Genomic DNA, 24,419 nt, shown 5'->3' with positions numbered 1-24,419 from the left:
GCTTAAGAATCAATATAGTAAAGTGAAAAATTTATACTCTGAAAACTACAAAGTATTGTTGAAAGAAGACCTAAATAAATGGAAGGTCATCTCATGTTCATGAATTGGAACACAGTTTCATGAAGATGGCAATACTCCCCAGACTGATCTATAGATTCAGTGTAATTCCTATAAAATCCCCAGCTACCTTTTTTGCAGGAATTAACAAACTGCTCCTAAAATTTGTATGGAAATACAAGGGACTCAGAATAACCAAAACAATCTTGAAATCAAACATGATTTAGTAATCATAACTAGTACTAGTATAAGGATAGACACCTTATACTAACCAGTGGAATAAAATTGAGTCCAGAAATAAACCCTTAAATTTATGGTCAACTGATTTTCAACAAGGGTGCCAAGACCATTCAATGTAGGAAAGAATAATCTTCAACAAATGGTTCTGAGACAGCGAAAGCATGAAGTTGGACCCTTACCTCGCACTATATACAAAAATGTGGTTCAAAGATTTAAATGTAAGATCTCAAACTATAAAACTCTTAGGAAAAAATATAGGCATAAATCTTTGTGACTATGAATTAGGTTTCTTGGATATAACACCAAAGCACACACAACAAAAGAAAAATGACTTGGACTTCATCAAAATTTAAAACTGTGCTTCATAGGACTCCTTGCAGAAGGTGAAAAGACAAACAGAGAATGGGAGAAAGTATTTGCAAATACTTAAGTATACAGAGAACTCAGCCCAATAAAAAAACAGCCCAATTTAAAAATGGGAAAGAATCTGAGTAGACATTTCTCTAAAGAAGACAAATGACCAGCACCATAGGAAAAGATGTTCAACATAACTAGTCATTAGGAAAATGCAAATCAGAGTCAAAATGAGATACTTCACACCTACTAGCATGTCTATATAGTCAAGAAGGTGGACAATTAAAGTATGGGTGAGGATGTGGAGAAACTGGAACCCTCATACATTGCTGATAGGATATAAGATGCTTATCCAGAGGCTGACCCGGTGGTGTAGTGGTTAAGTTTGCCTGCTCTGCTTTGGTGGCCTAGGGTTTGAAGGTTTGGATCCTGGTCATGGACCTACACACCACTCATCAAGCCATGCTGTGGCAGCGTCCCACATAGAAAATAGAGTAAGATAGGCAGAGATGTTAGCTCAGAGACAATCTTCCTCAAGCAAAATAAGTAAATAAATAAATGCTTATCTGTTGAGGAAGTTTGGCAGTTCCTCAAAAGGTTGAAAATAGTGTCACCCAGCAATTCCACTCCTAGATATATATATATATCCAAGAGAAATGAAATACGTCCATACAAGAATTTGTACACAGTTGTTCATACTAGCATTATTATAGCCAAAAGGAGGAAACAACCCAACTAGCCATCAACTGATGAATGGATAAACAAAATGTGGTATCCATACAATCGGATATTTGGCAATAAAAAGGAATGAAGCAGTGTTACATGCTACAACATGGATGAGCCTTGAAAACAGTGAAAGAAGTCAGATGCAAAAGATTCCATTTATATGAAATGTCTAGACTTGGCAAATCAGAGACAGAAAGTAGATTGGCGGTCGCCAGGGGCAGGGGGCAGGAAATGAAGGGTGACTGCTAATGCGTACAGGGTTTTTGGGGGGGATGATAAAAATATTTTAGATTACATAGTGGTAATAGCTTCACAGCCTTGTGAATATACTAGAAACTACTGATGAAGTATACACTTTAAAATGGTCAATTTAGGGCCGGCCCTGTGGCTTGGTGGTTAAGTGCGCGCGCTGCGCGGGTGGCCCGGGTTCGGATCCCGGGTGCACATCAAGGCACCGCTTCTCCGTTCATCCTGAGGCCGAGTCCCACATACAGCAACTAGAAGGATGTGCAGCTACGACATACAACTATCCACTGGGGCTTTGGGGGGAAAAAATAAAATAAATAAAATCTTTAAAAAAAATAATAATAAAAAAAATAAAATGGTCAATTTATATGAATATCAATAATTTTCAACTTTCTTAAAAGTCTCAAATTGGTTTAGTTCAAGTTCTCTAAAGGGTAATATGAAATGTTTATGCATTTAATACAAGCTAAGAACAGTATTACTCATGGTTATACAGCTGTCCCCATATTAGGGGAAAAATAGTCTTCAAGATCATATTCCCCCAATATTTTGTTTTGCTACTAGTTTATTTGTTTTTTAAATCTCATCACCCTATCAAACAGCCTAGCTGGTGCCAAAGTTGGGGGGGAAAATCCTTAAAATTCTATTTTCCTGTAAATGTTGCATCTCTGTTATATCTTTCAATGTAATACATAGTATTAGGAATTTGAGCCAAACGTCTTTTCCCAAAAAATTACAGCACTTAGTGTTTTTCTATAAAATGGTATCAATCTTACTGCTTTAGAGACATAAGCTTCACCTTAAAAAATAAAAAAATGGTCTCACTTTGTCTCAAAGAGTATGTTTGCCCCCCAAAATAAAATCACATTAAAAACAGTGGTTTCGGGCCGGCCCCGTGGCTTAGCAGTTAAGTGCGCACGCTCCGCTACTGGCGGCCCGCGTTCAGATCCCGGGTGCGCACTGACGCACCACTTCTCCGGCCATGCTGAGGCTGCGTCCCACATACAGCAACTAGAAGGATGTGCAACTATGGCATACAACTATCTACTGGGGCTTTGGGGGAAAAAAGGGAGGAGGGTTGGCAATAGATGTTAGCGCAGAGCCCGTCTTCCTCAGCAAAAAGAGGAGGATTAGCATGGATGTTAGCTCAGGGCTGATCTTCCTCACATACACAAAAAAAAAACAAAAAAAAAAAACAGTGGTTTCATTTCTGGACTACCCACTACTTAACTCTACAGCTGAAACACTGTATACTTACTACGTATATTAATGAAACTTGGTTTTTCTTTTGTCTGGAATGCTCTACTTTAGATTTAAGCAAATGTAATTAGAAGTTAGAATGATAGCTAGAATCCTGTGGAGATAGCCAGTTTCAAAGGGACACCTAGGGGGCCGGCCCCATGGCATAGCGGTTAAGTGTGCAAGCTCCACTGCTGGCGGCCCGGGTTTGGATCCTGGACACGCACCAATGCACCACTCGTCAGGCCATGCTGTGGCAGCATCCCATATAAAGTAGAGGAAGATGGGCACAAATGTTAGCCCACGGCCATCTTCCTCAGCAAAAAGAGGAGGATTGGCATCAATGTTAGCGCAGGGCTGATCTTCCTCACACACACAAAAAAGAGACACCTGGAATCTTCAGGGGTTTTAGATTTATAACATTTTGTAGATTGAGTGTATTTTTCTCTTTTTTGCCACTAAATTAAACTTAACACATTAACCACAATTGGTAAAACTTGGAGCTCACTATTGGGTGATATTTTCAGAGATGGAACGAATGGGGTTAATAGGTGGTCCATGGATAGAGTTGGTAAAAAGAGAAAAATTGCATTCATACTGGAATTACTATAGACCAGCTTGAAATGAGGGAATCATGCAATCAGCCACTAACAAAACATTACCAGCTACCCATGCTTATGGCAGTGTATATACTGAGAACTATTTATCTGAGATTGGAAAGGAACATTTTAAGTAACCTAACTACACACTTCCAAAAGTATGTTCTAATTAATGCTTTCAGTGTGGAAGCTGAGAGGAGATTAACTGAACTGAGTTTAGTCTACAGACCGACGACACTCAACTCTGGGTCTATGTGCCCTATGAAACTGCAAATTTTTTAGTGTATTTTTCACAGCTTTCCTCTGAGTCACAAAGGAGTTATCCAAGTGCTTAATAACCACTGCTGTAGACCACTAAAGTGAGAATTGGAGAGAGATGGGTTAACATTTATTAAGCACTTGAAAAGCATCTCTGATAGACACTGTGCTACATTCATTTATCTACATTCTCATATATCCTCCCAATCACACTGTCTAATAAGTGGTTTTTACCTTACAGATAACGCAACAGGTTCTGAGACAAGTGACACATCTACAGCCACAGCTCCCAATGGAGAGCAAGCTACTAGTTTGGTTTTAAATTATTTAGTGTTTAAAAAAATCCACAGGGCCGGCCCTGTGGCTTAGCGGTTAAGTGCTTGCGCTCCGATGCAGGCTGCCCGGGTTCGGATCCCGGGCGTGCACGGACGCACTGCTTCTCCGGCCATGCTGAGGCCACGTCCCACATACAGCAACTAGAAGAATGTGCAACTATGACTTACAACTATCGCTTGGGGCTTTAGGGGAAAAATAAATAAATAAAGAAAAAAAAAATTTAAAAAAATCCACAAATTTGTGATAAAAAAATTCAAAATTTTCACAGAAATAATTTAATAAGTCAAAGTTACCTGTAACACCTCCCAGAGACACTTTTAAGAGTTTAATACATCATTTCTCTGTATCTTTTTTCTATACATATACTACTTTAATGGTTATATCATTGTACAAATTACCAAAATGAACCAATTCTCCAGAAAGTTTTGAGTTACTGAAAGAAGTATTTTAAAAAACATGATGGGGCCGGCCCCATGGCTTAGCGGTTAAGTGCATGCGCTCCGCTGCTGGTGGCCAGGGTTCGGATCCCGGGCGTGCACCGACACACCGCTTCTCCGGCCATGCTGACGCCGCGTCCCACATACAGCAACTAGAAGGATGTGCAGCTATGGCATACAACTATCTACTGGGGCTTTGGGGGGGGGGGGATAAATAAATAAAATCTTTAAAAAAAAAACACAAAAACCATGATGGTAACAGTTTTTGAAAGGGGCTAGAAATAACCTATTTAGAAAACTGGAAAAACAGTCCAGGTTTATGTAAGAGACTTGACTAGCATTGATTGGAAGTGAAATATTTTCAAGCCATTAATTTGGTAAAGATGTAGTAAGATATAAGGTACAGGAGGTGATTTGCGCAAAATCTGAAGATTATGGATGGACCCGAATACTATGTACACTTGAACTCTGATCTACAGTCACTGGTAAATATTGTTAACACAAAGTTCCATTACCTGTGACAAAAGCAGAATTAAGGTTTCTCCCTGATCAGATTAGAATTATAGCATCCTATCCACCACCATTCAACTGTTAAAAGCGCTGAGTAGGTTCTGGGGATACAAAGACCTCCTGTAACTGCAATCTACAATTACAGGGTGATTATTTTAAATTCTTTTTGAAATTCTGTACTACAGTGTTTTAATGAGTAGACTAAAAGCATAAGACTTAGTAATAAATGGCTAAACTGCATAAAACTATTTTGATTCTTTTAATAACATTTCTGATCATAAAATACAGATACAATATCCAGAAGGTACAGGAAGTATAAATTAAAACACCTTATTTTTCATCTGAACTCTACCTCTCTGTGACAAAGGGAATCTATCCATTGGGTAGGAGACCTTTAAGTGAGCCAATTCCTCCAGGTTCAAGTAACCTAATCCAATTTTATGTCACATTTTCCCTTTTTTCTAAGGGTGTAAAAAATAACTACTTTAAACTTCTAAAGAATATGTATTCAAATAAAACTCAAAGTCCTATTTCCCTTTGAATGGCAATTGGGCACCAATTATGCAACTACGCCTTGGTTAGGGTCAGCCTGTCCCCCACTCTCCACCAAAATGAAAGTAACATTAAAATCTCAAACTAGACTCAATTGTAAACCAAAACATTTTAATTATCCTCACTTAGAAGGCTGGCTATCTATAATATCTTTTTGATTTAACCCCTTGGCCATTCCATAGTCATCTGAAATGCAAAAGACACTAAATCAAACACCATCTGGCTCTCTCCAGTTTTTATCAAGTAGGACACCAATCTCTTGTTAAAAGGGGCCCAGCCTCCTCATTCTCTTAGTAACTCAATTCTAACACCTGGAATGCCCGATTTAGCACATCTTGAGTCTATGAACTTTATCTCATCTTTACTTAGCCTGGTTGCCAAAGCAAATGAATACTTACTGACTACTCTTGAAATAACTAGTATTCCCAAGAGCTGAGAAAAAGTTTGGGTTGACAGCTACAAGAAACATTACCTAAACTTCACAACAAATTTGTATCCATTCTTAATAGGTTTGGGGAGCCCGAGTCAATGCTTTTCCCAGCTTTTTGACATTCCTTTAATTCACGACACACACCAAAGGAAAAGTAAAAGAGAAGGTGGCGACACCATTACAGACGGCTTCAAATTTTGAACCTAAATAGCAGGAAAGCGCAAAAGTGTCCGCAGTGTCTCCCAGCAGTGTCCAAGATCACCGCCGCTCCGCCGAAGCTTCAGCAGGAGCAGGAAGCTCACCCTCCCACCGAATGGGGATGCCCCGGCGACTGGAAGAAGCGCAGGCAGGCTTGGCAGCCAGTGCCCGCATGCAGCAGCTCTCGGGAAAGCACAGCCCTCGCCCAAGACCAAAGGCCTCGGCTGGCACCGAGAACCCATAGGGAACGGTCAGACGGTCCCATCCTGTCCTGCCCGCCCCTACCACTTCCCTCCCAAGGGGGCGACACTCGACAGTCGCTAGGCAAAGCCCAACCAGTCTCCAGAACGCGCTTCAGCAAGCCCACCGGGAGAGCCAATGCCACCTCCTAGCCCCTGTGGGGAAAATGGCGCCTGTCACCCCTTCTCCCTCCCGGCTAGTCACAAGGACCAGCCTCCCTCCCTCGCTACAAAATGGCGCCTCCCGCTGGGGCCCCAGAATGGGCATAATTCACTTGTCAGCCACGCGGTGTCGGTCTGGGATGAGGGGTTCTGCCGACCAGTCAGACACAGGAACTTTGATTCCGCACTTTGCGCAAGCCACTCAGGCGCCGCCTTTCACGCCAGGCGAGGCTGACGTTACGAAAACGGGGTGTGGATAAGGCGGTCTCCTCTCGCGTCGCCTAAATTTGAGCCAATGGCAAGCAGGAAGCGGCCAGTGAGTGACGTCATGACGGCCCAATGGAAGCTGGGGGCGGGCCTGAGACTCGCTATGCGGGTTGCGGGGCCTGGGGGCCGGGCGGCTGTTTCCTGTCCTGGTGCATGGTGGTCGGACGAAGGAATTGTTGGAAAATTTTCTCGGAGGTTCGTATATAAATGTGTTTTTACCCAGTGTGCATTATTCTCCGCCCGGCCGCCGCCCTCAGCGCGGCGGCGCGGGCCCGCTTGGGCCCGGGCTTTGACTCCGGCTGCTCAGCCTCCGCCGCAGGCCCTGCCGATCCTACGGCGGGTCGCGGTAGCGGCGCCTGGGCAGAAGCGGAGTTTATTAATAACCCGCGGCCGCCACTCTGGGGTGGCGGAGCTTTTCTCGCTGAGGACGCAACCCCCCCCCCTTGTCTCTGCGCGCTGCGCCCCGCCTGTTCCCCTCAGGGGACGGCTGAGGGGAGGGAGGAAAGGAGGGGAGGGTGGAGCCCTCGGGAGCCTGGCGGCGCTTCTCGGCTTGACCTCCGCGCGGAGCGAGTCCCCAGGCGCCGCCGAGGCGAAGCTCCTCCGGCGGAGACGGCGGGCCGCGGGCCGCACCAGGCCCCAGCTGGTGCGCCGGCGGCGGGACTGGCCGAGGGCCCGCTTGCATATCGCACCCAGAATTTCCTCCCACCCAGATCGTGCACAGATTTCTTGTTTCCCTCACTTTTTTTTTTTTTTTTTAGATTTTTAGGTTACTGAGGCCTAATACCGATTTTAGAAATTGTCCGTTTTATCATTCCTCCTTTTTCTCGGTTTTGGCCCAAGAGTGAATGAATCCTCTAGTTGCTTTGTAATATTTTATTGTGGAACGTGAACCAATTTTTATTCCCCCCTCTTTTGCTTTTTTTTAACATTAAGTTTTTTTCCACAGTAATAAAGTTAAGCAAAAAGTTAGAAAGAAGATTACCATTGCTAAACCCATTATTTGTTTAAAATCAACTTCAGCCTTTGCTTTGGAAGTGTCTAATCAGCTGCCATAATCAAGTGGGGATGTGGTGAAGAATTGTAGGTTCGAGGTTGTGGTCGGCTTTGTCCTGAATCTTATTAGAAGATACGTGTATTTTGCTGTAGTTGACAAAAATCGGTGCAATATTTAATATTTTCTCTTGCTGAGTGTGTAGTTTAAGGTCATTGTTAAGTAGTAAGAGAGTAGGTGATAAGGAGATCACTCAAAGCTCGGATAAGATTCCTAACTGATTTTATCCAGGCGTATTTTGACTACTTTGAAAATTCACTAATTATTTGGCAGTCTACAGATATCTTCCTATACAGATTTTTTTTCCATAGCCCCCCCCCTTTATTTTTAAAAGATAGTGGTTTTGTTGATGTAATTCACATACCTTACAATTCACCTATTTAAAGTATGTAGTTAGGTAGGTTTAATACATTCACAGAATTGTGCAACCATCACCACAGTCAATTTTAAAATGTCTGTCACCTCCAAAAGAAACTTTATACCATTAAGTTACTCCCCGTTTCCCTTTAAACCTCCCGCTTCCCCAACTACTAGTCTACAGATTTGCCTGTTCTGAACATTTCATATAAATGGAATCACACAGTATGTATGTGGGCTTTTGTAACTGGCTTCTTTCACTTAGCATAATATTTGCAAGGTTCATTCATGTTATAGCATGTATCAGTACTTCATTTCTTTTTATTGCCAAATAATATTTCATTGTATGGGTGTAATGCATTTTATCTGTTGATGGACATTTGGGTGGTTTCCATCTTTTGTCTGTTATGCATAATGCTGCTATAAACATTTGTGTACAAGTTTTTGTGTTGACATATGTTTTCATTTCTCTTGGATATATGTACCTAGGAGTAGAATGTCTTGATTATATAACTTGATGTTCAATTTTTTGAGGAACTGTCAAGCTGTTTTCCAAAGTGGCTGCACTATTTTAAATTCCTACCAGCAGTGTATGAGAGTTCCCATTTTTCCATATGGGAAAAACTTGTTGTCAACGCTTGTTATTATCAGTCTATTTGACAGTAGCCATCTTAGCCGGTGTGAAGTGGTATCTCTTGTTATTTTGATATGCATTTCCCAGTGGCTAATGGTATTGAGCACTTTTTCATGTGCTTATTGGCCATTTGTATATCTTCTCTGGAGAAATGTCTTTTTGGATCTTTTCCCCATTTTTAAATTGGATTGTTTGTCTATTACAGAGTTGTAAGAGTTCTTTTAAAGTCCCTTATCAGATATATGATTTGCAAAATGTCCATAGCCCTTTGCTGCAAGTTGGGATGTTGCTGTGAAGTAAGGATTCATCATATTCTTCATGGAAAGATGACCTAGCTGGATTGGGGAATTGTGCCTCTACTATTACTTAACTGTTATTAATTACTTATAATGTATATGTAGTTTATGATCTCGTGAGGAGAACTTTCTGAGTCCTGAGGTTTTTATTGTTACTTAATTTTGAAGTTTTTATCTAGGTGTTTTTTTTTTTTTAATCTGAGGTTTTACCTAGTTCTGAGTGTTTTTGCTCCTGGCTTTATTTCAGGACATAGTGATTTTTTCAAAGAGTTTGGTTTCGGAGCCAGCCCCATGGCTTAGCGGTTAAGAGCCCGTGCTCCACTACTGGCAGCCTGGGTTTGGATCCTGGTCACGCACCGACACACCGCTTGTCCAGCCATGCTGAGGCAGCGTCCCACGTACAGCAACTAGAGGGATGTGCAACTATGACGAACAACTATCTACTGGGGCTTTGGGGAGAAAAGGGGAAAAAAAAAAAAAAAAGGAAGAGGATTGGCAATGGATGTTAGCTCAGGGCCGGTCTTCCTCAGCAAAAAGAGGAGGATTGGCATGGATGTTAGCTCAGGGCTGATCTTCCTCACAAAAAAAAAGCAAAACAAAAAAGCCCAAAAAGTTGGGTTGCATGTCTCATTACTCCTTTCTTTGCTTAATTTGCATTTTAAGGGACAGCCTTTGTGAGACAGTGTTTTAAACTTTATTGTACTGTCAATCAAAACGATTTTGTTTTTAAGATGGATTTAGACTGAGAAATCTCCCTCTCATCAAAAAAAAAATTTTTGAAAAAAAAATGATACACTTTTCTCCATACTTTCCCATAAATCTAATCTCATTTTAAAACTATGCTACTGTGGGAACTCTGCACTCTGTGGAAATAACTTGTCCGTTGATATGTAGACACAGGCATTTAACTCGAAACTACATTTTCTATACTTAAAATACCACTTTACTCAGCACTTTGGCTTTAGGGAGGGGAAAATTCTCCTTTCTACCCTTCTTGTGTTCTTAGGGCTGGACTAATAGTAAAATTGACACAAGACCAGATTAACAGGAGAAAACCCAGTTTAATATGTACCTGTTGGAGATCATAGAGTAATGATGCTCTCCGAGATGAGCATAGCAGTGTGCTTTTATATCTTTTTGCACAAAGAAACAATAAATTTGTGAGGAATGACAGGACAAAGAAACTTAGAGTATGTAAGAAGAGGAATTTAAACAAAGTTTAGGCTTGAGGTAGTAAATTAGTAAAATTAACAAGGTTTGTTTATGTCGGCTTCTCAGCCCTGAATTCCCTAGTGCTGCTGATAAGGATGTCTCTCTCAGCCTTCAGGTGCAGGGAGCGCGTGCTTCATGTGGGAGATTTATTTCTTGCCTTCAAGGGGAGTAGAGAGAGAAAAGTCAGGATGCCCTTTTTGCTTCTCAGGTAACTTTAATTCAGAATAATCAATATGCCATTGAGGGATATTTTGGAGTGGCCTGCCCTAGGCCCCAGCAGTTCCCTCCTCTGAAATTTCCCTGCAAGTTTAGTATATTAAAGTTGAGCTGGTAGATTGTTCCATTATTTCATTGAATAGGTCAGTTCAGTTAAACAGTTTTGTCTCATTTCAGGAAGTGGTGATGCAGATGGGTTCCCAAAGTTAGGTCTGTGGTGTAGGAAATCAGGTACTTAATAAGAGATATTTCTATGGAAACAAAGAAAAACAAAGGTTATTGGTTGGAGCAAATTGTAAACCAGTTTCTGAGCCTAGGGGGCAGCCAGTCAAGAAGATTTTAGATGTCAAGGTTAAAGCATCTTTTGCAGTTTGAAATGTCTCTGATGATGTCATTGGGTATTTAGGTACACTTTCTGAGTGGTTCGTACAGCAACAGGCATGAAGGTTGTCTAAACAGGAGCTGTTGTGGTGATCTCTCTTAAGTTTTATATCAAGTTGTTAAGCTTCAGTTTGCAGGGCTTCAGGGAAAAGGGCAGCTTTGGTTTTTAATGATTCCAAGTCAAAAGTGGGAGAAAAATTGGAAATGTTAGTTTGGAGAGTTGTAACCAAATATTGGAGGAAACTAGAAAAATTTAGGATCCAGTCCAGTTTTTAGGTAATAACAAAACTTCAAGAAAAATTAACAGCACTAGAATTTAATATCCACAAGTGTGTATTAGTTTCTACTGAAACAATTTTTCTTGCTAAAATGACCCTTATTTTTATCAAAGGTAGTCAAATTAAGACGAATTTTTGCCAAATAAATCTAGTTTCAATAAACTTGGCTTAGTTATTTACATAAGTACAACAAGAATAGTGATTGATCATATAGGCTCTTTTAAATTTGCTTTGCTGGAACTTTTCATAAGGAATCTCCAGAATGAACTTTTAATAGCCTCTTGAGGCTAAGAATCCAAGCCAAATATTCTACCCGCAATACCTATACATTGGGTGAATTCCTCTCTTTTTGAGTCTCCGAACATATCTTGAGGTTCTTGCACCCACCAGCAAGTGGCATTCTTTACTCACTTGGTTAGGCTGTCAGGAACTCTCTGTAAGTGGGGTACCAGGCTGTTTCTTCCAAGGGGCTTTATTGGCCTCCTAGAGTCAATAAGCTGTTTGGTCATATCTGGTTTATGCATGTCTCTCTCAAATATGACATTCCAGTCAAAGCTTTGGTAATATAACCAGTGTTTCCAACTGTGTCCTTTTATTTTTTATTTTTTATTTTTTTAAAGATTTTATTTATTCAGTTTTTTCCCCCCAAAGCCCCAGTAGATAGTTGTATGTCATAGGTTCACATCCTTCTAGTTGCTGTACGTGGGATTCGGCCTCGCGTTGGACGGAGAAGTGGTGCCTCGGGGCGCTCCCGGGATCCGAACCCGGGTCGCCAGCATCAGAGTGCGCGCACTTAACCGCCAAGCCACAGAGCCGGCCCATTTTTTTAAAGATTTTATTTATTTATCATTTTTCCCTCCAAAGCCCCAGTAGATAGTTGTATGTCATAGCTGCACATCCTTCTAGTTGCTGTATGTGGGACGTGGCCTCAGCATGGCCGGAGAAGCAGTGCGTCGGTGCGCACCTGGGATCCAAACCTGGGCCGCCAGCAGCGGAGTGTGCGCACTTAATCGCTAAGCCACGGGGCCGGCCCAACTGTGTCCTTTTACAAGGAGAACAGATTCTTATTGAACTTACGCAAATAAATATATTGTCATGAAAATAAGAATACTCACTGAGAGTTTCTGAATTCTGGAGGGATCAGGTTAGGGAGAAAAAAGTGATTGTTTCAGTTCCTCTTACAAAGGTATAATTCACCAAATTGCTGTAAGTCATAGATAGCTTAAGAGGAAAAAAAAAGGCTTCTTTGAATCTGGAAAAACAAAAGATTTTTAAAAAGTAATATTTCCGACAACAAGTCGTAAAAATTATCATCCTCATCAGTTCATTTAGTCCCATGTAACTAATTCTTGTTCTGCTTGAATCCGGTTTTTCCGTTAGTTCTCTCAACTTTGTCTGGTGACTGAGGGTGACAGGGAGTGATAATTCCAAGAAGTTTGCAGAGTTTTCATATAAGGCTCGTATGATTTGCCCAGTGAATGCCTGGATCACTGGAGATTGTGGATGGTATACCCCAAGTGGGAAACACATTTTCTAACAGTTTTCTTTGCCGCTGTGAGGGCATCAGCTTTGCAGCAAGAGAGGGCTTCAACCCATCCAGAAAACATACATACAATAAAAAGAACATATTGATAACCCGTACTAAGTGGCAGTTGAATGAAGTCCAGCTGCAGGTACTCAAAGGACTCACAAGGAGGAGTTCTGAGGCCTCTGGGGACAGAAATAGTTTTTCCTAAAGTGAGTGAAGGAATGTAAAAACTAGAAAGTGGGGTTTGCCAGGGAGCTGGGAAGAACCAAGCAGCTGTCTTGGTTTCCCATAGCCCTGACTGTTTGTTTACAGCCATTGTTTACTCATCTTAATTTCTCTTATTCAGGAGCAGATTGTTGCCATGTTATAAAGACATCAAGATGGCAGAAGTTTGGCAACAGAAACCCAGTTCAGTTTTATGAATTTCCTTTCTATGAAGCATTTTGCAAAAGCATCAGAGCAACTATAAATGACAAAAGACTTAAAAATGGTTCATTATAATGCTATCGATAAAGAAATTTGGTTATTTCTGTTACATACAACATTTGAAGATAACTAGAATTATGATGAATAATATTCTATCAGGACATATCAGATTTTTAGGAATTTCATATAATTTCTGGAACTCTTGTAACATATACAGACACAACATAAAGAAGGCTTAATGTTATTTCTTTGTTGTTTTTTTTTGTGTGTGTGTGTGAGGAAGATCAGCCTTGAGCTGATCTATGCCCATCCTCTTCTTTTTGCCGAGGAAGACTGGCCCTGAGCTAATATCCATGCCGATCTTCCTCCACTTTATGTGGTATGCCGCCACAGCATGGCCTGACAAGCAGTGCCAGGCCGCCAGCAGTGGAGGGCGCGCACTTAACCGCTATGCCATGGGGCCAGCCCCGCTTAATGTTATTTCTTATTTGACAATGCTTCCCCTGTATTTTAACAAATCAAATAAGCCTAATTAGTGTACTATCCCTCTTTTTATAAGGAGAGAGAACAAATCTTTTGAGATGTTTCAGGAATGCTCTGAAAAATCCCAAAGTTAGCTAGAGTTCAAAAAAGACTTCATCTAGAATTTGATTTTGGGAAGTTCGTCAAAAATATCAAAGAGGTTTTAAAACATTTGCCTAAATAGGATCACAGATCACTATGAAACAATATTTAATTATCTATTTAACCAAAGTGACAAAAAGATTTCAAAGACAGATGAAGTTTACATAGCTGCAAAATGCTAGCTCTTTTTAATAGAAAAGACTCAACTTTTAACATAAAGCACAGGAAATAGTTATGATAAAACAGAATGTCCTAACCTTTCATAGTTATAAAAACTTTTCATAATCTCTTATTAGGAGCAAACCAATAGTCCAAGAATACTTTGTTTTTTTAAGAGATGAAAAGAAAATTAAGTTTTAGTTTTATATAAATACACTGTTGATATTAAAGCTTATTTTTCAAATTCTTAAAATAACAATTTAATTTTTGTTAACTTGACCATACAAGGTAAGATTTTATCTCTTTCTCTCTTTTTTTTTTTTTGTCCTTTTAACAGAGAGAAAAACTCTAAAATTTGTACCAGCTTACTTTTGATATTAAAACTCATTTAATTAAATTCATTCCAATCTTAGCCCTCACCACCCATAAAATTCCTTTCCAAAGATTCCTTTTTCATAAACCTTCTATATGTCCATTTTAGTTTGTCCCTTGGTCTCTCTTTTTTAATTCAGAATAACCAGCTTTATTTTGGGACAAAATTATCTTCCTTTCCTAAACAAAAATGCATCTCCATTCCTTATACCTTTTCTTACCAAAAACATATATCTTATTTTCCTTTATACACAGAGATTTTTCCCTTATTATTTTTAATAGCTTTAATTACATATATTAATTAGAATTTTTAACCCTTAGAAACCTTAATTTCTAGTGAAAACTAAAAAGTAAGTAATTGTGAATTGTATGTTATACCCATATTTTTTAGACTGGCAAATTTATGAATACATTTTATAATTTCTAGAAACATGTTTTTCCATAGTGCAATCTTATAATAAAGCACAAAACATGTTTATTACCGAACACAAATTTATCTTTTAGTTTCTCCGTAACAAGAAGCCAAAAGTAGATAAACCTCTGTCCAGTAATTAATGTTTTATTATTTTATCTTATCTGGAAATGGTCCAGATAGTCAATGAATTTTCCATCATTTAATTTCATTTAGTAAAACTCTAAAGTTTCAAGTTACCAAAAAGATTTGGGGAAGCTGTTTTTAAGTACACATACCATAAAAATTCGTATTTCATTTAACATCTGTATAATTAATTCATTTGTTCTTAACAATTTTACTTAGATTATTCATGAAAATTTCATGAGACATTAAAGCAGTTAGCCATAATCTTAAGTTGTATTTTTCTTGCTGACCTTTTTTGTAACAGAGATAACATGAGCCTATTTGACTGATAACCCAGGAAGAATAAAAGTTGCTTGTCTCCATTATATCCAGTGCTGATTACTCTGAAGACATGTCTTTTAATTAAACCAACAAGCTTAAACAAGCTTTTATTTACCAAAGATTATTTTATGTCATGTTAACTTGAAAAACATTTGGGTTAGTTCCTATTATATTTAGAAATTATATAAGCACTTACTTTAAGTTAATTAAATAGAGCTTTTTAGAAATTAATTTTGATAATACCATCCAGAGGTAGAAAAATACAGTATCTATGATGTACATACCTACACATAGACAGGCACAACCAGAGATCTTCAGAGATCTTCAAGCTTTTATTTTAAAATTTCAGCCATGAATCAGGTACAGTACAAAACTCACTAGTTTATAAATAATTGTGTCTCCAGCAGATGGAACAAGTTAAGGTTATCTGCTTCAAAAGTTTTTTTTTGTTGTTAGTATTTGTGAAGACTTTTAAGATTCATATTTGCCCTAGACAAGCAATCCTAAGGAATTAGATCTTGGATAAGAGAGCCTCTTTAGCAACTTGCAATTTAAAACAAAACATTTTCCCTTTTTCTTTAACTTCAGGTTTTATCGATTGAGCTAACTAACTGGGCTTAGTCTCAGACAATTGTGGGCTATTTCCAGGGGTCTTTACATTCTAAAGACATGGTAAAATTTACAACTTCAAAAGACAGAGAAAAAATCTCAGTTTTTTTCCTAGGAGTTTCGGGGTAATTGCGTTTTAAAATTTTCTTTCACTCTTAGGAATTGGGGATAGTTTAATAAGAGTTCCCAGAGAGGTTATAAACTTTTTGAGATAAATAGAAGAGGTTTGGGGATTGGTGAAAGGAATGGGTGGAATCTGAACTGCCTTTAGAGTTGTATTTCCAGGTTTGCAAATATCTGTAAGATAAGGACAGTTGCTCTCAGTTCCTCAGAAATCGAGTTGTAACTTAAATGACATTATAGGTTGCTCTACCTGTCCAATTACGTTATCCCTAATTTGTTTCTTTCTCTCTTGGTATATAGTTTTATCTTAATTTAGGGAAGAAGGCCTATAAAAAAAATTCCTATCAGGCTTTGAATATCAGCTTCAAATTTAGCCAATTTTTTGACCATACAGCTATTTAAAAAAATCCTTGTAAATATCTTCTCGGTTTTCAGCCAGGACAAACAGTAAATATCTCTGACAGTACTACACAACTCCATGGACCCAAGAGGCGTCCTCAAAGGTTATTACCTTCCCAGGATCCAGAGTCATTCCCAAAGAAAGCCAAAAGAAAGAACCAGTAGCCTGCATGTCCCAGGCAGGCAGAAAGCTAAGCCAAGCCCTTAGGACACGAACAGGAGACAAGCAAGAAGATAATAGTTACCTCTGGGAGAGAGAGGGTCAATAACCAGTGGGTTTGGATTTGGAAAGTAAAGGACAACATGAAATTTTATTTTCTTCTCTTGACTGGGCATTACAGAATGGCCATTGAGTGGAGGTAAAAGGGCTGTTGTCCAGGGAACATGAATTCCCTGGGAGGGGGTTCTAGGATATATCTGCAAAGGGTATTATATAGGAAAGCCTGAAGCTGGCAGAGCCTAATTATAGAGCCCAGTAAAGTGAGCTTTACTGCCTATCCTAGGTGCTTCTGTTAAATTCATTTTCTGGCTTTCAGCATTTACATCAGTAACCTGTATACCCTTAGAGATTAGGGTGGAGTGCTCTCTGTAAATCTTGTAGGAAAAAAGGAAGCTAAAATAGGCCGATGGGGCCGGATTTTAAGGAGGTTTCATGTTGGATTTTTGTTTTAAGTCTAAAGTTTTTGTTTTCTCATTTTGTTAGGGAGTCCCTAAGTCTAGCTGTTATTTTTTTTTTTCGTTTTTCTTCTTAAGTACTGGCCAGTTGTACTTCCAATGTCCTGATTTTTTATAATATCTGCAAATGTCTGAAGGCAAATCAAAAGGGATCTGAGTGGAATTTGATTTTTGTTCTAATTTCTGTCCTTCCATCTTATTAAGGGAGTCTTGATGGCTAGCCATTATACTAATATGAGAGCTCTCTAAATTTTTTTTCAGTTTAGAAGTTTTTCCAATTTAAAGGCTCCGTTGTCTGGCCATTGACAAGTAGGCTCTTAATAGGACTCAGACCAATAAGCCTTTTTATGGCTTAACCATGAATGCAAGAGCTGTCCCCAAAGGAGAGTGCAAAGGATGCAGCCCTCCCAAGATCCAAAAAGTTCACTCCCGGAGTCAGCCTAAGACCTATGAGGGGCCCTGTTTTTAAACAGCTCTTCCAACACATAGGGAATCACGTGTTTTCCCCCTTTTGAACAGAATAGGATGTTTAGATTTCCTAAGCTTGGATCCACAACCTTGTTGGCTACCCACCAGATGTATATGCATCCTCCAGCTGGCGGAGATAAAAAAGACCATCTCTGGGAGGAAAATATGAACAAAATCAAGAGTACTCGTCCCAAATCTTTACTAGAGTCGCTTTTACCCAAGAAACTACTTTCACAAATATTTTCTCCTGTTAATCTAAATTTAGAGAGGGAAAAAAAGGAAACTTGCACCATTTTTGTTCCCATTGGATCCTGCAGACAGAGATCTGGGAGCCTGACATGGTAAGAAAGCTTACCTTTTTTTTTTTTTGCCAGCTTCTGTGTCAGATGTCCCAGGATCTCTTAGCTGGAGCAGCCTAAGACAGAAAGTCATTTCCCAGCCAGTGATTCTCCTGCCTGGCTCGCCGTAACTGTCGAGGAGGGGGAAGTTCCCCATTCTACCCTTCTTGTGTTCTTATGACTAGACTAATAATAAAATTGACACAAGACCAGATTAACAGGAGAAAACCCAATTTACTATGTAGATATTGGAGATCATAGAGAAATGATGCTCTCCGAGCTGAGCAGAGCAGGCTGCTTTTATATCTTTTTACACAAAGAAACAATTTGTGAGGAATGACAGGACAAAGAAACTTAGATTTGGGGTACATAAGAGGAATTTTAAACAGAGTTTAGCGTTGAGGTAGCATATTAGTAAAATTAACAAAGTTTGTTTATGTCGGCTTCTCAGCCCTGAATTCCCTAGCTCTGCTGATAAGGATGTCTCTCTCAGCCTTCAGGTGCAGGGAGGGCACCTTCACGTGGTCCTGCTTTCAGGGGGAACAGAGAGAGAAAGGTCAGGATGCCCTTTTTGCTTCTCAAGTAACTTTAATTCAAAATAATCAATATGCCATCGTGGGATATTTTGGGGTAGCCCGCCCTGAGTCCCAACAGCACTGAGTTAAATGATTTGTTGAGCGGTTTACATATATACATAAACTTGTTATCTTCACTACAAACTTAGATCAAATACTAGTTATCCCTATTTTGTAGGTGAATCAACTGAAGTTTAGAATGTCTTGTCCAACTATTACATGGCAGAGCTAGGACTTGAACCTGTGACTGGCTCAAAAGTCCAATCTCTCAACTGAGTTATTCAGTAACCCACCAAGTACCCACCTCTTTAACTTTTAAAATGTAAGATGTCTGTAGTTCCTAGAATAATACTGTATTTTGAGTACCATACATAATAGGGCATAGCATGGATGTTATTGTGCTATTTATACACTTCTTTAAGTTAAATAATGATGAATGCATTTGGCCTTGTGTTGAAAATACAGAGATTGATATAGTATGGATATATGGTCACAAGAAGCTGGAATCATTTAAATTAATGGCAGTTTATAACATGCTATATATACACAATACAGTAGCATATTATAAAAAGTGAGGCACAATGAAAAGGGCATTGGAATAAAAAAAGACCTAATCTTTAATCCTGTCCTGTGCAATTAACTAGCCATAACCTCATACAAATTGTATTCATTTGTTCAGCAAATATTTAGTAAGCGTGTACCATGTGCCAGGCATTCTTGTGGGCACTGGGAATTCAGGGATGAACAGGACAGATGCAGGCCCTGCCATCATGGAACTTAGAGTTCACTTAGAAATTCTAAGTGCTATGAAGGAGATAGAGTTCTGTGATAGAGAACAAGCGGATGGTGGTAGAATGGATATTTTAGATAGGAGGTGACACTGAACAATATGTGCAAAAGCAGAAAGAGTTAGATGTGTTCTAGGAACTAGAAGGGCAGCATGGCTGGATGTATATAATGGAGGACAATTGTAAAGCACTCTGCAACATGAGTTATATTAAACTCATTAGCTATTTATTGAACGTATAATCTTAGGTGTCAAAATTCCAAAGACCCCTGGGAACCTTACCTACCTACCTTAGAAGGCTTGTAGTCTAACTGGGAGACTGGATGTTGTTAAAGGACTGGTAAGAGGAGAGAGGAGCATTCGATATCAGGAATCAGAAGCATTTCTGCCAAAAACAAGGTTCTGTAAACCTCACTTTCCTCACCTGTAGAAAGAAAACTGGCATGTTTTGAGTACATCTTGATTGCTAAGGGCTTTACATACATTATTTCATTTAATTCTTTACATACATTATTTCACTTAATTCTTACATTATACTTAAGTGAAAGAAGCCAGTCACAAAAGACCACATACTGTATGATTCCATTTATATGAAATGTCCAGAATAAGCAAATCTGTAGAGATAGAAAGTAGATTAGTGGTTGCTTAGGGCTTCGGGAGGGGGAAGATGGGGTTTTCTTTTGGGGAGTGATAAAAATATTCTGAATTTAGGTTGTAGTGATGTTTGTATAACTCTGAATATACTAAAGACATCAAATTGTACACCTTAAATGGGTAAATTTTATGGTACATAAATTATATCTCAGTAAAGATATTTTTAAAAAAGAAAAAAGTAAACAAGAGTAAAGTTCCTCTTGAATAACGTATCTCCAAAGCCTATTTTTACTTTCTTTCTTCTTGGCAGTACCCTTTTACAGTAGTAGGAGAAAATAGTGAATAAGACAGAGGCATGGAGCTATATAATCAATTGTCATTTAGCTTAAAACTACTGATAAGCATTAATAGCAAACATATATGTAATGCCAGGTGCTGTTCTAAGCGATTAATATTTATCCTCCCAACAGCTCTATGAAGTACCCTCCTTTTACAGATAGGGAAACTGTGGCACAGAGCAGTTAAATAACTTGCCCAAGGTCACATAAATAATATGTGATAAAATGAGATTTTGAAGCAGGCTGTCTGGCTCCAGAGTCCACATTCTTTTTTCTTTTTACTGAGGAAAATTCGCCCTAAGCTAACATCTGTTGCCAATCTTCCTCTTTTTTCTGCTTGAGGAAGATTAGCCCTGAGATAATATCTGTGCCAGTCTTCCTCTATTTTATATGTGGGTCACCGCCACAGCATGGCTGACAAGTGGTGTAGGTCCACGCCAAGGATGCAAACCTGTGAACCTGGGCCGCCAAAGCTGAGTGCACTGAACTTTAACCACTATGCCACGGGGCCGGCCCCCAGAGTCCTCATTCTTAAGTATAATGTTATACTACCTCTTATAAGCACTCCTTCCTAGTGTACCCCACACTTTCTAATCTACCTGTAGGGACATCCTCCTTAGATATTTTGTTCTAGTAGCTAGTTTCTGTAGATATACTGCTTCCACTCTGGAGAAAAAGAGGTAATTAAAGTATACTCTGATAAAGTGTTACAATAAGGGTATAGACAGAGTATCATGGGAAATACATCTAAAGCATTCTGACCCAATTTGGGGAGATCAGGTAAAGCTTTCTGGTGGAATCTGAGACCAGAAGAATTTAGCCAAGTAAAGAGAGGAGGAGGAGTATTCTAGATGGTGTGAATAGCAATCAATGTTTAGAGGCCCAGATGCAAGAGACACCTTGGGCTGTTCTGAGAGTGGCAAATAATCCAGTAGCTCATGTAAGAGTTGTTGGGCCAAATGGTTAGAAGGTAGACTTTGCCACTTATGTTGTGAAGTGTAGGACATCATTTAACTTTTCTGAACTTCATTTTCTTGATCCGCAAAATTGGTATAAAATGGTACTGCAGGGCCAGCCCTGTGGCCCAGTGGTTGAGTTTGGCACGCTCTGCTTTGGTGGCCCAGGTTTGGTTCCCAGGTGTGGACCTATACCACTTGTCAGCGGCCATGCTGTGGCGGTGACCCACATACAAAATAGAGAAAGATTGGCGCAGATGTTAGCTCAGGGCGAATCTTCCTCAAGCAAAAAGAGGAAGATTGGCAACAGATGTTAGCTCATGGCAAATCTTCCTCAGCAAAAAAAAAAAAATGGCACTTAATTCATAGGATTGCTAGGAGGATTAAATGAGGTAGTAATAATGCCTGGTATATAGTAAGTGTTATGTAAGGGTTAGTTGTTATCATCATTTTCTATATAATAGTATTATTAATATTTTTATTAATATTATTAAATGATATTAGCATCACTAACTACTAGAATTTAATTTTCTCAATATTGCTGGAGTATAGAGTGTGAGGAGGTTGTGGCTAGAACAAGACTGAAAGAGTATCTTGATTTGCCTAAGACTATCCCAGTTTTAAAACCAAGTCCCCCCCCAAAACAAAACAAAACAAAACTGAAAGTCCCATGTCATGGGAACCTCCTCAGTCTTGGGCAAACCAGGATGGTTGTCCACCCTACTGGAGAAGTTAGTAGAGTCTAGAGCATGATATTTGGATTATATGGGGAAATAGGAAAGTATTAAAGGTTTTGAGACAGAGAAATGCTGTGATTGGATTTGAAAGCACTTGGACTGTGCTGTGGAGATTAGATTGGAGGAGGTTAGGAGTGGATTTTAGGAGGCCAATGTAATAATCTAAGTGGATGATGGTGGCCCGAATTAAGACAGTCTAATAGGAGAAGTGAATGGATTTGACAGATATTTAGGAAGTAGAGTGATAGTTGTTAGTGATTGGTTAGAGGATAAGGGAGATTTGAGTTATTGGGTTGGTGATTGCATTTATCACTGAGGTAGAAAATACAAAAGGAGAATTTTGTGAGAAACTCTGTTGAGATGGAGGTAGCTGTGGACCACGGAGGTCATCAAGGCCAGTAAGCAGTTAGATATATAGATCAGGAGCCCTTAAGAGAAAGGACTAGATAGATTTTAGAGAGCTTATAAATTCCAGAGATCTTTGAAGCCGTGGAATTGGATGTGATTGCCCAAGAGGAAGAGTGCATAAAATGAAAAAATGAACTAGGACAGAAACTTGAGGGTCCTCAATATTTAGGAACCCATAGGAGAAACTGAAAAGGATTAAATAAGAAGTTGGAGAAAACCAGGAGCATGTGGATGTCACAGAAGCCAAGGCAAGAGAGTGTTCCAAGAAGATAAAGGTCAGTGGTATCAAATCAAGTAGGGAAAGACTGAAAAGTATCCATCACATATTTTTTTAATGTTTAACTATGATCACAATTGGTCAGTTTTTAAACTTTTAAAAAATTTGAGGTGTAACCTTCAGTGTTCAATTTGATGAGTTTTGGCAGTTGTGTACACCTAAATGATCCTCACTTGAAAGAAAATGTAGAACATTTCCATCACCACAGAAAATTCCCTTGTTCCCCTTTCCAGTCAATCCTCCAACTTTGCAACCACATTTTGATTTCTACCACTGTAGATTAATTTTGCCTGTCCTTGGATGTTATATTAATGGAATAATACTACACATATATATATATTATTTTGTGTCTGGCTTATTTCCCTCAGCATAGTATTTTTGAGATTCATCAGTGTTATTATATGCATAGTAGTTTGTTCTTCTTCATTGCTAGGTAATATTCCATTGTATGAATTTATCACAATTTCTTTATCCATTCTTTTATTGATGGACATTTGGATTCTTTCCAGTTTGGAACTATTGTGAATAAAACTGCTATGGACATTCTTGTACAAGTCTTTTTGTGGACGTATATTTTCATTTCTCTTGGGTAAATACCTAGGAGTGGCCATTGAACTTTATGTTAAAGTGGAGATTAGTGACCAGCCAGAGCAGTTTCAATAGAGTTAGGGACAGAAACCAGACAGATTAGGTAGTGGGAAATCAGAAAGTATTCTTAGTAACAACTGTTAAGGAAATCTAGCTGTGATAGGGAGGAAAGAGAGACTAGTAACTGGGTCAGAGGCGAGATTTTGTTTGATTTTATTTTTGTTTTTTACTTAATTGATGGGAAGGAACTGGGAAAGAGAGAGGGATCGTTTGTAGAAGAGATTCCTGAGATCCCTAAGGAGGAAAGACAGATGAAATGCAGAGTATAGATTGGAGGGGTTAGTCTTACCTTGTAGGATGGTAATATGGTAGGAGAGAAGGAAGAAATGTGTGGAAATGCAGTCAAGTGATAGGTTTGTTGGCAGAGAATTACTCTCTGATGATTTCTATATTTTCTGTGAAGTTGGGGGCTGATTAATTTGCTGAAAATGAGGTGGCAGGGGCAGGGGGTGGGGCCTGGCAGGAGAGGGAGTGGTGGGTTGGAGGTTTGAGGCAAATAGAAAATATTTTAAATAGTCACCATGAAGAAACAAAGAAACATAAGTTTGCTGGACAGTTTTGGGGGTTCAGAGGAGGGTTCAGAGCCAAAGAACTTTTATGGCCCTTCAGGACTATTCCATTTAACACTATCAAATAAGTTATTAGATCTGAAAAGTGCTTTGTAAATATGTTGTTGTTGTTAGTACCATTGATGGATTCCGACTCTTAGCGACCCTGTGTACAGCAGAGCGGAACCCTGCCTGGTCTTTTTTTTTTTTTTTTTTTAATAATTTTATTTATTTATTTTTTTCCCCCAAAGCCCCAGTAGATAGTTGTATGTGATAGCTGCGCATCCTTCTAGTTGCTGTATGTGGGACACGGCCTCAGCATGACCGGAGAAGCGGTGCGTCGGTGCGTGCCTGGGATCCGAACCCGGGCCACCAGCAGCAGAGCGAGCGCACTTAACCACTAAGCCACGGGGCCGGCCCCTGCCTGGCCTTTTTGCGCCATCCTCCCACGTTCTGGCGCTATATCAATCAGACAGTGTTCCACTGCTATTCATAGGGTTTTCATGGCCATTGTAAACATGAGACCTACCCAACAGTTATTTCTGACTAGAGGTATGTGTTTTAACTATCCATGTTTAGTGACCTATTTAGGGCACTTTTTGGACAAAGGATCTATTTTGTTAAAGAATTTTGAGTCAGGAATGCCCTGTGTAATTTTCGTAATTGTCTAACAGTGCTTTGCTTCACTTACCCGTG

At 39.4% G+C, this 24,419-nt stretch overlaps 1 protein-coding gene across 4 annotated transcripts in view; it reads left to right on the top strand.

Annotated features, from left to right (window-relative positions):
* Window positions 1-6,938: 6,938 nt before the first annotated feature.
* ZNF143 (zinc finger protein 143) overlaps window positions 6,939-24,419 on the top strand; it is a 62,951-nt gene continuing 45,470 nt past the window's right edge. For 2 of the 4 annotated variants that reach the window (XM_014782892.2, XM_004418420.3), the window contains exon 1: window positions 6,961-7,045. Coding sequence is in view for 1 of the 4 variants with exons in the window: in XM_087433236.1 (XP_087289362.1) it covers window positions 6,954-7,049 (96 nt within the window). In the remaining 3 variants the exon portion in view is untranslated. Of the gene's footprint in view, window positions 7,050-24,017; window positions 24,276-24,419 lie in introns of those variants that run through there. The other 2 variants (XM_087433236.1, XM_087433235.1) reach the window with 2 other exon arrangements.

Source organism: Ceratotherium simum, chromosome 7 (assembly GCF_057802395.1).
Source record: "Ceratotherium simum simum isolate JZ-2026a chromosome 7, ASM5780239v1, whole genome shotgun sequence".
Lineage (NCBI taxonomy): Eukaryota > Metazoa > Chordata > Mammalia > Perissodactyla > Rhinocerotidae > Ceratotherium > Ceratotherium simum.
Note: the sequence above shows the minus strand (reverse complement) of the source record. Positions and strands in the feature narration are given on the sequence as shown.